Raw genomic sequence first — 17,576 nt, 5'->3', positions numbered from 1 at the left:
GAAATGTCCTGAGAAAGCTGGAATTTGTGAGGAAAAAAAGCATGCAAAGAAAGAAAAGCACTGAGATCCGGACATGGCTGTATCAGCCTTCAAGCAGTTACCTGGGACATAAGACAAGGTATCATGAAAGTTACCAGTTAAACAGTGCCATAAACAGATGCAAACACGTAACTGTTGTTGCATCTTTGTTTTTTTCCTGGCCTCTGAGAACAGCTCTTACAGTTTATCATCTTGAGATTTGATAGTGTTCTGAGAGTCAAGTGTGATCTGGTGCAGCTAGAAGGTGTTCGCAGAAATACAAACAAGGCTTGAGCATCTGACTATTTAAATCAAGTTGCAGGTTCGCCTGCTCCCTAAAAAGGATTTTTGATTACCGGGGACTTGAAGGGAAAATGATGCATCAAACCTCAAAGCTGCCTTTCTCAGAAGTGTTTATGAATGCAGCTCTCAGGGATTGGGAGAATGGAAAGAGTATAGAAAGAAGAAAAAAAAAAACCTGTTCAAAAGCCGGGGTGAGGGCGGCGGATGGATGTGCTTGCTTTCCCTTCTTCTACATCTCCCCATGAGCTTCCAGCACAGGTACAATACAGGTCTAAGACAAGTCTACAGTAAATGACTTTTATTTTTTAAAAAATGAAATAACCGTGAACATATTAACAGGCCTGCAGGTGGCACTACAGTACAGCTGGATAGAAGGTAGATACAGTCCCAATGAACAGTAAAACAATGGAATCCATCAGTTCAATGGTGACAATTCTGAATACAACTCTATCAAGCAGGAACATTTTACTGAAAATATTTCTGGACAAAGCTGATATTGAAAATTAGTTCTGGGAAGCCGTAGTCCCAATCTAAAACTGACAACTGGTGTTTACCAGTTTAGGGAGAGATGTACAACATCTCCAAAACATAAAAGTTCTTTTCCCCCCTTTATATCTTTGTATTGGAAGTAAAATTCTTTTTAGCTCTCCTCAGGCCAATTGTGCTATTGGGAATTATTTCTAAGAATAATTTCTGGAAAAGTTTTATTGAAAGGAAGACTAAACACAATGTGCCTTTCCTTGTAGTCCAGGAACTGTTGTGGTATTTCAAATTCTAAAAATATCTACTTTCATGAAATACTGTTTCACTACAAACCTAATTTTTCACTAAATACACATTTTTTTAAAAATCCTGGAGCCCTCTGGGAAAATCAGTGGTTTCTCTCTGTGTTTCTGTATTTCTACAGCGTATAAAGGGAGCATGAAGAACAATTTCTCTTTTTTCCTCTTTCCTCCTTTTCCTCTAGTGTTGGTGTTCTTGCAGCCAGGATCCTGGCGTGCATTCTCATTCGGAGCTAGCTATTTAGGTCTGCAATAAAATGTCCACATTTGCATCATTCTTCCTAACTTCCTGGAAAGACTAATTAGGTATGAAAAAAGATCCACATATTTTTCTATTCATCATATGCAGGAACACCACCTGGTTTCCATACCATTTCAATTTGCAAAAGGCCACCAGAAAGGGACTCAGCACCCTTCATTCTTCAGGAATTCTGTATGTTATTGTGACCGTCTATTACATATTCAGACTGAGGCAGCATAGTAGGCAGTGGCTGGAGAGTGTAATGAATGCCATGGCATCTCTTAGGGAGAGGTTTCTGGGTCCTTCAGCGGCAGCCACGTGCATCCCCCTTCTATACTGTGAGCAAAAAAACAAAACAAAACAACTCCGGGGGGCGGGGAAGGATCGAAATCACCAGTTCCTAAGATCTAGCCAGTTTGGATTCGTGAGCTTTCAGTGTGCCAACAGCATCTTTGACTGCATGGTAGATAATGTTCTTCACCTGCAAAGAGAAGAAAGTGAATGTAATGAAAAATAAGAACATAAAGATGGGTCTCCATCTGCCCCCTTACTAAATATCAGAGTTCTTTATATTTTAATTGCCTATAAAGTTTGAGCGTGTATAATGAAAGAACATCAGCTAAAGCGTTGGAGCTACCAGTACAAAGCTTACATACAAATTATTAGTTGTTCTCATTAATGTTCATATACAATTTGTTGATAAAATTCTGCATGTGCTAATGTCTTTGTAAAAGGCATGCTTAACAAGTTGAATGACTTCAATTTCCATATACATATACATGAAAATTGTGATGTTCAAAAGAATCAATGTACCAACACTAATGCAATTTAAAAAATGTAACTGTTAAAAAATTCCTGTACTCATTTCTTTATTAGGAAATTAAAAAATTACAACTTAAACCTTTAATCACTGGTGTTTTTGAACAAGATTTTGCAACTCCGTTCAGCTTGTGAACATCAAACCACTAAATAGCTTATCATTATGTCTATCTTAAGGGAACTAAGGATGGACAGGTGTTTCTTCTCTATAACTAACATAAATAAATATAGGATATGTGAAGGTCCAAAAGTATTAGTTTTTTTAAATCTCCAATGAGCTGTTGTGCAAGTGTAGAACCTATATCTCTGAGTCAAAGAGACTATTTGAGGAACCAACATACTGTATAAACTATTCTGAAATAAACCTGAAACTGATATAACCATATCTAAGAATTCACTAGTATGACCACAAAATACCTCCCTTTTCTAGAAGATTTTTAAGTAGTACAATTCATTTTTTGCAAATGCTATTCTTCCCTTCCTACAAATATGATATTTGTCAGAGATTTTACCAGAAGATTTGCAAACATTTACCTGCAACTTATCCTCATGGTTTGTGTGAGTATTAGATAGATGCCTGAATTCTTGAGTCAGGCGGAAGCAGTGTTTCACATGTTCTGGAGATACAAAATCTTCTGCTACTTTAATGCAGCTATACAAATTATGAACCTGAATAAACAAGAAAAACAGTTGGGGTGGTCTATAACCCACAAAGCTGAAGAATCCAACATATTCACCATTGCATCTGGTTGCAGAAATGTAAGTAGATAAATGCTATTTCAAAGTTCTCAAGGACAAAGACAAGACAAAGTTCTTTTTGTCTTTCTGACAAAAACAGAATACATTTTTGAAGATCATTTTCATAACTGTTATAAATATGTGCAGATTTTTTTTACTACTTTAGCAGTATCCAACCATACTTTATGATGCTCATGAGAGAATCTATTAAAATAATTTACAAATTAAAATTCTGAATTCGTTATTAATTATCGGATATACAGGTAGTCCTCACTTAACAACCCTAATTGGGACTGGAATTTCCATCACTAAGTGAAGCAATCGTTAGGTGAAACATCATGTGACTGTGCCGCTTAGCGATGGCAGTTCTGGTAGTGAGGATTGTGCTGTTGTTAGGTGAGGACCTCACACTTCTCCTGCGCTGCCTCCTCCCCAGCCAGGCCCGGTGAACTACTTTCAGCAGATAAGGCTCTACCACCCTGCTGTGCTCACCTCCGCACTACTCCCCCCACCCACCTATCTCACCCCAACTCTGCCCTTTTGACCACCCTGCACTCTGCCATGACTGCCTATCCCTGTCACTGCCCCTTGGGTGAGGGCACAGCATGAGACACATGTAGTGAGTGTGGCGGAGATTCATACACCGAAGGGAGCCCACCAGGCCTGGCTGGAAAGGAGGCAGTGGGATGGAGCTGGCAGAGGAAACAGAGTGGCAATGCAGGTGACAGTTCCCCAGGCAAAGGTGGCAGGGTGGCAGCTCCCTGGGTGAAGGTGGCGGCTGTCAGGCAAGGTGGCAAGACTTTGCGAGGCCTTGCACAGCGCCAACAGCTGCCACCTTCGCCTGGGGAACTGTCACCTGCACTGCCGCCCTGCCTGCTCTGTTGGTTCTGTCCTGCTGCCTCCTCCCCAGCTGGGGCCAGTGAACTCCCTTCCACAGACAAGTCTACGCCGTGCTTGCCACACATGTCCCAGGGCCATGCCCTCACCTGGTGCCTGGATTCCAGGCCAGCAGCAGCAGAAGACAGCAAAGATCAGATGGGGGCAGCGGGGATAGGTGGTGGCAGTGGCGGACTGCAGGGTGGCCAAAAGGGCAGAGATGTGGGGGGATATTTGCAGGTGGACTGCCAAGTGCCCAAATTTTGATCATGTGACTGTGGGGGTGCTGCAACAGTTGTAACTTTGAAAACATTGTAATTAGCATTTGTTCAGCGCCCTCATAACTACGGTCACTGAATGAACGGTTGTTAAGTGAGGACCACCTGTATTTATATTTTGCTCTTTTTATTTTAAAGGAATTTAGAATATAAAGTTAGACAAAGGCACAACTGTAAACACTAAGCAAATTAGCTTCAGCCCTTAGAGCTTGCAATCAGAGAATAGTTTGGTCAGAATGAAAAACAGCTCCTTTTTAACATCTACATGAAACCACTGGGTGAGATCATCTACCACCATGGGATGAGGTATCATCAATATGCAGATGATACTCAGTTATACATCTCCATCCCGGGTGATGTGAGTGATGCCATGACCACTCTTTCGCAGTGCCTGGAGGCTGTGGGGGTCTGGATGGGGTGCAACAGGCTTCAGCTGAACCCTGGTAAGACAGAGTGGCTATGGATTGGAGGCCCCTCTGTGTCTGAGGATTTACCATCCCTGGTTTTGGACGGAGTTGCACTACCCTGGACAGAGCCGGTGTGTAATCTGGGGGTCCTCCTGGACTCACGACTCCTACTCAAGGAGCAGGTGGCGGTCATGGCCAGGAGGGACTGCCCAACTCCATATGGTGCGCCAGTTATGCTCTTTCCTGGATCAGGAAGCTCTCCGGTCAGTCACTCATGCCTTGGTCATTGCAATGCGCTCTACATGGGGCTACCCTTGAAGAGTATCCGGAAGCTACAGCTGGTTCAAAATGTGGCCACACAACCTTGGGTGCCCCAAGAACGGCACATGTAACACCTTTACTGTGAGAGCTGCATTGGGTCCCAGTTTGCTTTCAGGTCCAATTCAAAGTGTTGGTTATCACCTTTAAAGCCCTACATGGCATGGATCCAGATTACCTGAGGGACCATCTTACCCCCATCACATCAACCCATCCCACTTGGTCAGGCAGAGAGGGCATGTTGCAGTCCCTGTCAGTGAGAGAGCAGGGCCCAGGAGGACAGCCTTCTCTGCCATTGCCCCTGCCCTTTGGAATATTCTCCCCCCAGAGGTGCAGCAATCCCCTACCCTCCCGGCTTTCCGGAAAGGATTAAAGACCTGGCTCTGCCAGTTTGCACGGGGTGACAAGAATCTTACTCAATCTTGGGGGTGGCTGGCGCCTTGATGACACTCCCCTAGTTACTGCCAATTTTAACATCTAGCCTTATATTTATTTTCTATTTATTTAGGATTATTTTATATTGTAATTTTAATTGATTTTAACTGTTTTGTAAATCACCCAGAGTCGTTTTTTAACGAGATGGGTGGTGACAAATTTGATAAATAAATAAATAAATAAAAATTTTAAAAATGTGCTAAGTTTAAAAAATTATAATGCTCTTTATGGCTTAAATTTCCAATTAAAAAAAACAGGGATGTACAAAATTCACCAATTAGGGAATGGAACTTTAGACTATTCTGAATCATTATATTTCCCTTCTAGATTATGCTGAACACTCCAGGTGGAGGTTCAGCATAGTCCAGAAGCTCATGGTTCCAAAATCAGTGAGTTTTGCAAATCCTTGCAAGGAATTTCATTTTTCTTTCCTTCCAAGAACTAGAGTAAAATCATTGGAAAAGGATATGCAAATTGTATAGAACTATAAAACTTACTGAAACCCAATCCCTTGAGAACTGGAGTTCTGTTAGGGTTGTTCTCAAAAACAAATGTATAACATGTTAAGTGCATAGGTAAACATAGGCAGCAATATATATTACAGTCATTAACATATATTTTACCTTATATATCTATTTGGTGCAAAAACCAATTCATTACTCAACATAGATACAAATCGGTATACATGCTGACTGAGTTCTCTCGGCATTTATTTTCAGCTTCCAAAATTTCACTAAGATTTCTCTACTTATTTTTCAGTCCTTTGGTACATAGTCTGCCTATCCAATTGTGTGCTATTTTGAAAAATAAGCTTGTAGCAAGTGTCTGTAGCTTTTTCTTTTGGGAATGCTACAGGAATAACTTTAAAAACCCATATTCTGCAGGGTTGTCCAAAATTCCACTCACCTGATGTGGAGCCCCTGCAGGAATAAATACTGCATCTCCCAGGAACTGCACGATTGCCCAGCCTTGCACTCCATATTCCTCATACAGACGCTTACGTAGGATCTGGTCCAGATACCAGCTTTGGTCATGGATTGGATCATGATCAGGAGGATTTTCTTGCCCCTGTTCTTCACCAACCTAGTGCAAATGTATTAGGGTTCAATTATTCTAGATCTACTGGATGTCTTCTAAAAAAACACCTCCTACCTGCAAGTTATTTCATTACCTTTGCTTAAACGGTCCTGTGGCAATGGTAGCTATCACAGGGGGAAAAAAATCCAACTTTCACAGCTAAAACTGTTGAATATATGACCATAATAGATTTATTTATTGATAGCAAAATTTACCTGGATCTTAAAGGTAAATTTAAGACTGAGGTAGATCTCAGAAGTTTAAAATATATTATTGGGAAAAACAAAAACCTTAGTAAATTCTCTGTGTGAAATTCTCTACCTTCCGAAGAAGCTCCCTGATCTTTTCAGCATCCTTAGCAGCATAAATGTGCCACAGTGCCCCTGGCTTCTCCTTTGCTTCATGGATTCGCTGTTTTGTAACATCATCAGCATCTCCTTCATCTATGGTTTTCAACACCTCTGAAATCCAATTCAATACAATGCATAGGTTTTTATTGCAATGTGTAAAAATAAGCAACTTTGGTATAAATCATCATATTGTAAGGGAGCGCCAGGAAAAAGCAGTAACTGTATGCACCTCCTCTTGGTAACATAACATCAATTACAGTACTTCATATATAACTTAACTGTCTTAAGAGAATGTATTTTTTCATAAGGTCAAAGAGCATGCCTGGCTATCTGTCCCAGAAAACAACCATAAAAAGCCATTCTTGATCAGGTGATATATATGATTAGGACATTTTATTCATGTTTTGCCTTGTTCAGTTAGTATTGCAAAGACACATTCTACTTTTCATAATGTTCCTCATGATGGCTGGACAGGTATCAAGGGAGGCACTGTTTCAAGACAAGTTGATACACCTACACAAAAGTAAATTCACTTGTGACTAAATATTCATTTGTTCCTCTCATTGCTCCTCTAATTATTTTTGTTCACAAGTATTATAAGCAGAAAGGGTAGCATAGGAACAAACAGAAACAGTTCAAATTCAAGTTATTCCCTGAAAAAAAAAAATCAGCCTGGAAGAAAGCTTACCATCATCATGGGCACCTTCCCCAATAGGGATTCCAACGTACACCATAACATTAACTGCATCTGATACGTCTAAATGTAAATTGGTTGTACCAACTCTTCGGTCTTCTGCAGTTATTAGTCCTATGAAAAATGCAATAAAGAGAAGAGACAATCTTTACCCTGCTGATATTAGTACTCTTATGTGTGTAGAGCAGCCTTACTTAAGTAAATTCCACAGTATGGGATTACAACTCCCAGCCCCTTCATAGATCATTACCTTGTAGTGCTGAAAGGGCTTGTGCATCCCAAACGATGCTATGAGTTCAACTGTGGGGAATGTACACTCCCAAAAGAGTCACCCATGACAGGCAAGAGATAAGACTACCTGAAATGACATCTAGCTGCTGATATGTCCAGAGGCAAAAAAAAAAAAAAAAATTTGAAGCTGAAACATATGCGTATCACTGCAATGTGGAATGTCAGAACCATGAACTTCAATGTAGTCAGAACTGAAAGATCAAAATTGAACACTGATATTCTGGAAATGTGCAAAATGAAATGGGTCTAGAACAGATCACTTCACATTAGAGTGCATCAAATCTTCTACTGTGGACAAGAAAATCATAGAAGAAATAAAACAGCTATCATTATTAACCAAAGAATGTCACTGCTTGAATACAATCCAAAAATGGCAGAGTTCAAAGCAAGACAATTAATATTAAACTGATCCAAATCTACACTCCAACCACAAATGCAGAGGAAAGTGAATAATTATTTGGCCAACTTGCAACATCTTGTCAACACCACCAAAAAAAAATCTCATGTTAATTATACAGACTGGAATACTAAAACTGGAAGTAAAATAGCTCTTGGAATAATGGAAAAAATGGCCTTAATATAAGAAATGAAACAGGAAAGACTAGTAGTGCTGCCAAATCTCTCTCTCTCTCTCCTTCCAACAACCTATGACTATAAATGGACATCACCAGATGGCAGCACAAAAAACAAACTGATTATATACACAGCAAGCAAAGATTGGTGAAGCTCTATTTAGTCAGCAAAAACAAGATTTGCTGCTGACTGCAGGATTAAAATTAAACTTAAACTAAGAAAAACAAATAAAGCCATCAGATTAACAAGATAAGAACTCAGCAATTCTTTACATGATGGTGTGGCAAAGGTAAAGAATACATTTAATGGATTAACTTTGATAAATAGAGTGCCTGGAGAATTCTGGACTGAAATTTTTGACATCATTGAAGATGGAGCAAACAACAATATCCCCAAAAGCAAAAGAAGACAAATTAACTATCTGCCATGCTAAAAATAACTGAAAAAATGCAGAGCACAAAAATTAATAGAGACAGAAGAAAATTTGCCCTACTGAACACTTCCAAATAACAGCAAATTGAGACAAGGAGTTGTATCTAAATAAGCAGGCCAAGAAATTAAGGTTAACAGTCAAATTGAAAGGACCAAGAGATTAATTTAAGAAAATTACAGAAATCAAGGGATCTTCTTATGCAAAGACGATCATCAAAAAAGACCAAAAAGACAAAGATCTACTACAAAAATAAGATATAAAGAAGACATTGTGTAAATTTATAATAGAAATGCACAAAACAGATCCCCAAAAATGACATGTATGAAGGTATGACCACTAAACCAGAGCCAGATGTTCTGGAAAGTAAAATTAGACGAGTCCTAGAAAATATTGCTAACAATAAAGTTGCAGGAGTTGATGAAATACCAGCAGAACTGCTTAAAATCTTACCAGATAATTCAGTTGAAGTGGTACCTACAGTTTGTAAGCAGACATGGAAAACACAACACTGGTCAAAGGACTAGAAAAGGTAGATTCATATCCCAAATATCAAAAAGAGCAATCCTAAAGAATGGTCAGACTACTGAATAATTGCACTTATTTCATATCCTTGGAAGATAATGCTCAAGACTCTGCAATCTAGACTTCAACAATACATGAAACAAAAACTGCCTGATGTACAAACTGGATTCAGAAGAGCCAGAAGCATCTGAGATCACATTGCCAATGGATAATGGAAAAGGCAACGAAGTTCCAAAAACATGTCTATTTTTGCTTTATTGAATATACAAAGGCTTTTGATTATGTCGATCATAAATGTTAATAGACCTTAAAACATAGATGTACTGGGCCACTTCATCTGCCTAATGTTTAGTTTAGTTAAATTTCTATGGTGAGAGGAAGCAACAGTTAAAATGGAAAATGGAGCAACTAAATAGTTCAAAATTGGGAAAGGAATGTTTTATACTATCATATTTAACTTGGAGAAGAAGAAATCGAAATTGGAATTAAAATTGCTGGGAGAAACATTAACAACCTCGGGTATGTTGTTGATACCAGGTTGAATGGCTGGAGGAGAGGACTATGTAAAAAATCTCTTACTAAAGGTGAAAGAAGAGAATGCAGAAGCCAATCAGACTTTCATTATTAAAACAACTAAGATTATGTCAACAGGTAGTGCCAATTCAATGCAAACAAGAGAAGAAGCTGAAGTAGTATTAGGCTTTAACTTCCTAGGCTTAAAAATTCCTAGGGATGGTGACTATAGCCACAAAATACCTAAGAGATGTCTAGGAGAAAGACTATGACAGATGTAGGCAAAATATTCAACAGCCGAGACAACCCACTGACTACTAAGTGTACATATTGTGAAAACTATGGTTTTCCCCGTTGCAACATATGCCTGTGAAAGGCTAAATAAAGAAAAATTAATACCATTGAAATGTGATGCTGGAGAAAATTGCTGAGTATATCTTAGACCTCAAGAATGAGCAAGTCAATATGCAACAATTATGTTACTTGTGTCAATTATACTAATTATATAAACTGATACAAGTTACATCATTTACTTAACGATGTCATTGTCAAAAGACCCAAACCATAATGGAAATTTGGCAAATGAAACAGCTCTTTTGATACCAGAAGAGATACTGCAATCTAATATGGAAAACAGCTAGCACACAAGTCCTTCATTCTTCAGTCTGAAAGCTATAGGTTCTTAACAAATATCTTTAACTAGTATGCACATGTTTACATTCTTAAATGAAATTAATTCTTAACCTTAAAAAAATTAAATTCTAAACAAATGTGTTTTTATGATTTTGCTGCTTATTTATTCAAACATTGTAATTTCTCACTCCAAATATTTTCACTTTCAGGACTACTAATAGGCAGCAAAACACAACTTTCAACTTACATACCATATGCATTGTACATTTTGGGGCCTAGATCAGGCCGCACAAAGTAACTTGGCAACCTAGATGCCAGATTCAGTCTTCCATCTCTTTTAGTATATTCCGGAAGAGGAAGATTCTCCATTAGATCTTCAAACCTGAAATAGGCAAATATTATATTAGACCCTGAAGCATAAAAAAACTCCATCAACAATACAATGCCAAAATTAGCAACCTTTGTCCTCAATGACCCAACCAAAGGAACTTACCTTGTGGGCATCATATCCCTAAAATCCTCTCCTGGAGGCCAGTCTTTTAACTTCAGTACCATAGGCTGCCCATCATCTGCCCTTAGTCGCTCTGCAAAATAGCAATTACATTTACCTTATCAGTTGTATTCTCACTTTTTTTAAAGGAGGAAGTACAAGAGTGACAACCTAGATTTGCAATTGTACAGCTGAAGTAACAAATCAGAAAAAATTCAGGTTCAAATTAACTTAGCATTTGATGATTACATTGTACTGGGCAAGCCAACTTCTTTTATAGCACTATTGTGTACATGATATAATATTTTGTATGATGTACAGTATATGATGGCAGGATATATGTTCATCAAAATACTTCCTGATGTTCATGAAAAATATTGTCTGATGGTTTTGTTTGAATAATCATCAATTAGTGTGGTTATCTTTATGCAGGGACTGTGATAAATAATTAAATAAATGCATGTAAGATTTGGTATTGTAACCAATGACAAAATGCTACAAAAATTGGTTACATAGTTACACAAAAATTCTAACCATTACCACAAATTGGATCAACTTCTTCAACATCTAAAATGTAAAAGGAGGAAAGTGTTAACATAAAGGAGCAGGTAAGATAGGAAGAACTGATCTTCATAATATTACAATTAAAAATATTAACAAAAAACACTTAGGAAAACACCACTAGTATAATAATTTGTCCTGTGCAAGCATACTTTTTGAAAAACAGCTAAATTGAGAAAATCAGTAATTTTTCACAACTTGTAAGAATTTACAAAAGAGAATGGAAGTCAGAACATGATCTCGTGCATCAGATTCCACTTACTAGAAATGATTTCAAAGCCATCCCAGAAGTCACGCACTTTAACATCTGAGATTATGGCACAATTTCTACAATTGACCAGATCTACATCCTGATCTCCAAATTCTTGGCTAAATGCATCTGGTTTCCAAAGTTCAGGCTTCAGTTTCTTATGGACACCAGAAACTAGAACAGGCTGCAGAAGGATAAATAAAATAAATGAGGAGTTATTCTAATGTAACATAAGTGTTGCACATATTTACAAAACTAAACTAGTTTTCTATGTTAAGAGCTGCTGTTGCTTAGCCTACAATTAATGAAGATACATATTTACCTACATAGTTTAATTAGAAAGTAAAACTACTAATTTTACATGTTTTTCAACTATTTCTAGTAATGGGGAGGCTATGGATTTTACATCTGCTGACTGCTAGATGTCCTGAATTGTCTGTCTAATTTCTGAAAGTTTACCAGGCATTGTCCATGTGGCATTTTCTAATTATGATTTGAATTTAACCAAGCACCTGACTTCTTAATATTCTCTTCCAGATTCAAATTTCTGTGCTTTTAATGTTTATCTACCAGTATCAGTATTTTCACAGCAGTTAGTTGCCTTAAGAATAATATAAACATCACTATGATATAAAAGAAGATCTGGCTTTTAAAAATTTACCTGTCCTTGTTTCCAACATTCTCTGAAGATCTTCCAGTTGTTCTTGTTGCTGGGATCATGAAGACACAAAAGCCTTCCATCGCAAAGCCAAGAATGAGAAGTATGTGGATCCAGCACATTTAACCCCATTACCATTTCTTTTACTTCTTTATGTGTGTCAGCCACACTGCTTGCTCGCTTGGCAGCATCAGACATTTTTTTATTTTCCACCACAGATGCAATTATATGATCAAGGAAGTTTGGCAAACTGGCTTTACTCTTGGGCCCCTAGAAAAAAGAAATTCACATAGCAACCTAAGTACTGTGCTAAATTAAGGAATGTATCTTTGCCAGTGCCTTGGATCTTTCAACCAAATAGGCACTTACAGAAAAACGAACTTGTTAAAACAACTGGCAGAAAGGGAAAACCCTAAACTCTTGGAAATGTTCATTACATTCTCTAATACTACAAATGAATGTTGTACTAACAGGATTTACTATCCTACACAGTTAATCATATTCATCATCTATTAACTTAAAATATATCCATATTGCAAGATTGCAAGTTCATGAAACTCGATATAATGTCTTTAAAAGAGAATACCCAATACGTTACATTTCTGTGAGTTGAAGGGGCCAAGACTTCACTGCATTATCTCATGGCATTCAAGCTATGCTACTGAGATGAGTCTGCCTGATCCTATGGGACAGCTTTGGGGGATGGACAGAAGTAAGGTGAAGGAGTGATTCGCAACCCTTCTAGCAGTCATCTCATAAATAAGAGTTCCACTCATTGTAGTCTGAAGCCAATCTAACGCCTATTCCAATTTATTTTATTTTCTCATACTGTTTTATTTCATGCTATTCTCCCATGCATCTACTTTTCTATTACCAAATCTCCCAGTTCTAACACCTCACTGGATTATATCATGTCAAGGGTGCTAGGGAATCTTAATCTTATTTTCCTATATCAACTTAATCTAAGTTACTAACTGCCTGTTAATATAATTGGAGGATGCTCAGCTTTAGATTCATGCTGGCATTTAGAGGAATGGAGAACCTTTATACAGTAGCCCCTTGATCTATGGGAAGAGTCAATAAGGGGCTAGACCCCATCTAGAACAATAGGTAGAGTTATTCATTCTATTATTCTGTTCTCACCTTTCTTTCTCTCTCTCTCTCTCTCTCTCTCTCTTATTAGTTGGAGCTCCAACTACCTGTCAGATACAGAAACTATCTCCACACTTTTACTATCCCTTTTCAGCTCAAAGCTGGCTGAAAAATGGTGGATGCTCCAACTATCCAGCAATTGCATATGCAAAGAAATCATCTTTGAAAGCAATGCCCAATTCATCCCTCCATTGGCTTTTCCTGAGAGAAAGAGCAGGTGGAAAGAATAATGGTACATAGGTCATCACTTCTAATTAAGATGCTGTGACCTAATGCAGCCCTCAGATTCCAAACTCCCCCTGTGGAACAGAGTGCATCAATTGCTAAAATAACAAAATTGTGACTGAAGCAAAAAGTGAGGATTCTGGAACTTTTACTTAGTGAAAAAATCCTATCCCTAGAACAGTAGATTTATTTTCCCCCCTAACCTAGAGATACTTCACCACTGCTAAGGAGATGGTGAAAGATTTGTGAACAAACTTTCACTAGCTTAAGACTGAATCTACTGGAATTAAAGACCCTAAAGATTACTTTTAACTCTGAATGAGAACACATCTGTGTGATTTGGGGCAAGTTTCCATTGCAGTCCCTAAACATAATCCAGTGTTCAGTAGCTCCCTCCCCCACCTTTTTGGGAGAGTTTTAAGGAACACAGTAGGTTGCAGTACAGAAGAAGGAAAGGGAAAATCACTTGAACAAGCTCATTTTCCATATACACATTACTGGATGTGATTCTTTGTAGTTTTAACTATAAAATAAAATGGGAAAAATCAACAAAGTTTCTTCCCAATGAGATAGGTATTGTTAAATATAGTAATATGTGAACTTCTGTGTGACATTGCCTATATATACACAAATATGATAAGCTATGGGAAAAATGTTCCTAATCTGTTTAGCAAGCCACTTTACTTTACAACAGATTGCCTTGGGTAGATTGCCCTACCTCATTAAGGTAATAATATTAGGCTCTAAATCAGTGCCTTATTTTACACCATTAACACAAATTCTATCACCAGCCCAGAGAAAATGGGATGTGAGCAATTCTTTTCAGTTAGATAACCACTTTTTAAAAAGGAGAACTATTCATCCACCTCTCTATATAGTTAAGAAAAAAGAAAAAGCATTCCTTACTGTGGAAGCTCCAGAAAAAACAGGAGGAAAGGGGATCCCTGTATCAAGTGAGGCCTGAGGCAGCTTTCCAGGCCCAGAGTTAAGCAAATCACGAAGACTTGAACCTTCCGTTTTGTTGCTCGATGCAACTGGACCCAGCAAGAGACTATTAAAAAGCTTTGGAGTTAGAGGTGAGGCTTTTGTGCTGGAGTTGAAGGAATCCAAACCAAAAGGCGATGGAGACTCTTTACTGAGTACAGATCTCAAAGAACCTGCTTCTGAAAAACCATAAAGGAAAACATATAGAAGAAAACAATTTTAAAAACTGAAGTACTTTGATAGTAATACAATAGAAGTTGGCTACAACTCGGCTTTTCCTGAGAGAAAGAGATAGGTATTTTAAAAAAATGTAAGAATAGCATTAATAACTGAAAAAATACTATTACAAACCTTTTAGAAAGTACAGAATTAGCCAAACTCCTAACTGGAATTAACAAGACATGCCTAAGTATACGATAAAGGTGAAAACAGAGGAAATGTAAGTGTCTGAATACCTTAAATACAGGTACCTCTTGCCTAACGACCACAACTGGAACCAGAATCTTGGTTGTTGAGTGAAGCGGTTGCAAGACACCCACGTGACTGCTTCACTCAATGACTGCAATCTGAGCACTCCCAGTTGCAATCATTAAGCGATCTCCCGGGTTGTTAAGCGGAGGGAATGAAAGAGCTGTCTGCTGAAGGATTTCAACTCTGCGCGGAGCTGAAATCCTTCAGCAGACAAGCTCTTTCACTCTGTCCTCTTTCCCCTCCCCACTCTCAGAGGTGAATGGAGCACCTGAAGATTTGAGACCCCTAACTGCCCAGCGCTGAAAGGGGAGGGGAAACCTTGCAGTGGTATGAAGGCAGGGACTTCAAATCCCGAAGATTTGAGCTCCTTAACTGCCCACCGCCACATCCCCTCTCCTTGCAACCTTCCCTGCCAGCTTCCAATGGCGATCTCATGATTGCAGGGTGCTTGGCAACTGTTTGTAAATGCAAGCCGGTTGCCAAGTGCCCGAAATGTGGCCACGTGACCACAAAGGGGGGAGCGCAACATTTTACAATGGCTGGAAGTGGTTTTCGGGCTGTAAAGCACCCTTTCTGAGGCCATAATAATTTCAAACCGTCATTAAACCAACGGTCATTAAGCAGGGACTACCTGTATGCCAAAGAACACACAATATGTACAAAAAAACAGAGAAAAGATCATAATGGGAAAAACTATGCAAATTCTTTGTCTTATACAGCGAAGTCAAATGGAGGTGACACTCTAAGAGGAAAAAAAAAGTTCAACCACAGTTGCTCTTTTAGACTATTCCAATTTCATTTTTTACCATTTGGAGAGATACACAATCCCTATTTGGCTTTTGAACCTTAAGAATACTTGACACTCAAAAAGCAGTTATTTGGAAGTCTTCTTGACTCAGTTTGCTTTTGAGATCTTTGTCCTTCTTCCCACACAAGACACTGGGTCACTACTAAAAAACTTCAGTTAGTGAACAGCTTACCTTTTGTTTCTTCTTTTGCCTTCTGAGTTGCTAAATCTGCAAGCCAGTGCAATGCTGATGAAGGACTTGTTTCTGGACACAGTGATTTGTTAGGCTTCATTTCACCAATGTTGCTGGTAGCTGGAGTATCTGCCTTTATGGGCTCCTCTACTTTGGCTTCTACAGTTTCAGATTTTGGAGCATTCGTGTCCAATTGCCCACTCTCAGTTGTCCCTGTGCCACTGGAAAATGTGCTTTCACTTGCAGGACCTGATACACCAGGATTCATACTGGGCAGCTGCTAAAATAGGATCACATAGAGTCAAAAATATTTTAATCAATTAATAAAAGCTAATACCAATACTAGTTAGGGTAAGAATAAAACTATTTCAGAAACACAATAGCTATCACCATATTGTGAAGACCATGACTACAAGATCACTGAAATCATTTGACAATTAACAATTAGATAATATTGAATAACCAGATCTATATTTTAATGTGGTTACAGAATATTCAAAGAATATTCAAAGGGAAACCGGATCCCATTCCAGCACTGAAGATGTTACCTAGCCAGGTAATGAAACATTTGCAGGAAAAGAACCAAGCTCAGAGAACCCCAAGGACTCCACAGTTCAACCCTGAGCTACACATATTTGCCTCTATTGGTAAATAATATTCATTTCAGGCTAAAGCTGCAACTGGTGACAGACAGAAACAAATACAGGATGGGAGGGAAGACTGAGACTGAACAGTAACAGTAACAGTAAGACCCTATCCATTAAAATATCCAGTAGCCAGTACCATTTTCTTTAGAATTCAAGATTTATTTGATCATTTCTTTCTCTTAAACTATCCAGCCGATGTTATTCCCAATGCATTACATTCATCATTTTCCTTACTATCCCCCTATTGTCCAATAAACAGGCAAAGTGCTTTGAAGTTTTTAGGGCTACTTGATCTTTAATTTCTACATACAGTGGTACCTCGGGATACGAACTTAATCCGTTCCGTGACTCTGGGCGTATCCCGAGTTGGTCGTAACCCGAAGGAAATTTCCCCATAGGGTTCAATGTAAATCCGGTTAATCCGTTCCGCCCTCCGCCCGAATTTGGTCGCAACCCGAGGCAATTTCCCATAAGGTTCAATGTAATTACCGTTAATCCGTTCTGGCGTCCACGGACCACACGGAAAGCGGCCGGGCGCGGCGTGGTGCGGCGCGAAAATGGCCGGGTGCAGCGCGGCGCGGCGTGAAAACGGCGCGGCGCGAAAACGGCCCGGCCCGGCGCGGCGCGAAAACGGCCCGGCCCGGCGCGGCGCGAAAACAGCCCGGCGCGGCGCGAAAACGGCCGCGGACCACGCGGCAGGGCCGGAAAAACAGCCGCGGACCACGTGGCACGGGCGGAAAAATGGCCGTGGACCACGTGGCACGGGCAGAAAATGGCCGCGGACCACGTGGCACGGGCGGAAAATGGCTCGTACCCCGAGGCGGAGTTCGCAAACCGAGGTAAAATTTTGGGGCCAG

At 39.2% G+C, this 17,576-nt stretch overlaps 1 protein-coding gene across 3 annotated transcripts in view; it reads right to left on the bottom strand.

Moving 5' to 3' along the window:
* Nucleotides 1-604: 604 nt before the first annotated feature.
* KDM3B (lysine demethylase 3B) overlaps nucleotides 605-17,576 on the bottom strand; it is a 47,744-nt gene continuing 30,772 nt past the window's right edge. For 2 of the 3 annotated variants that reach the window (XM_088133969.1, XM_088133970.1), the window contains 11 exons: nucleotides 16,073-16,352; nucleotides 14,544-14,800; nucleotides 12,264-12,530; nucleotides 11,615-11,786; nucleotides 10,795-10,885; nucleotides 10,553-10,683; nucleotides 7,331-7,450; nucleotides 6,614-6,753; nucleotides 6,122-6,298; nucleotides 2,698-2,832; nucleotides 605-1,825 (listed from right to left, as the gene is read on the bottom strand). In XM_088133969.1, coding sequence (XP_087990095.1) covers nucleotides 1,745-1,825; nucleotides 2,698-2,832; nucleotides 6,122-6,298; nucleotides 6,614-6,753; nucleotides 7,331-7,450; nucleotides 10,553-10,683; nucleotides 10,795-10,885; nucleotides 11,615-11,786; nucleotides 12,264-12,530; nucleotides 14,544-14,800; nucleotides 16,073-16,352 — 1,851 coding nt within the window. In that variant the 3' untranslated portion in view covers nucleotides 605-1,744. The remainder of the gene's footprint in view (nucleotides 1,826-2,697; nucleotides 2,833-6,121; nucleotides 6,299-6,613; nucleotides 6,754-7,330; nucleotides 7,451-10,552; nucleotides 10,684-10,794; nucleotides 10,886-11,614; nucleotides 11,787-12,263; nucleotides 12,531-14,543; nucleotides 14,801-16,072; nucleotides 16,353-17,576) is intronic. The other variant, XM_007420340.4, reaches the window with a different exon arrangement.

The sequence above is a fragment of the Python bivittatus genome, unplaced genomic scaffold (assembly GCF_059951505.1).
Source record: "Python bivittatus isolate LINGU-HERP-01145 unplaced genomic scaffold, Pbiv_v1 ctg000080_np1212, whole genome shotgun sequence".
In the NCBI taxonomy this organism is placed as follows: domain Eukaryota; kingdom Metazoa; phylum Chordata; class Lepidosauria; order Squamata; family Pythonidae; genus Python; species Python bivittatus.
Note: the sequence above shows the minus strand (reverse complement) of the source record. Positions and strands in the feature narration are given on the sequence as shown.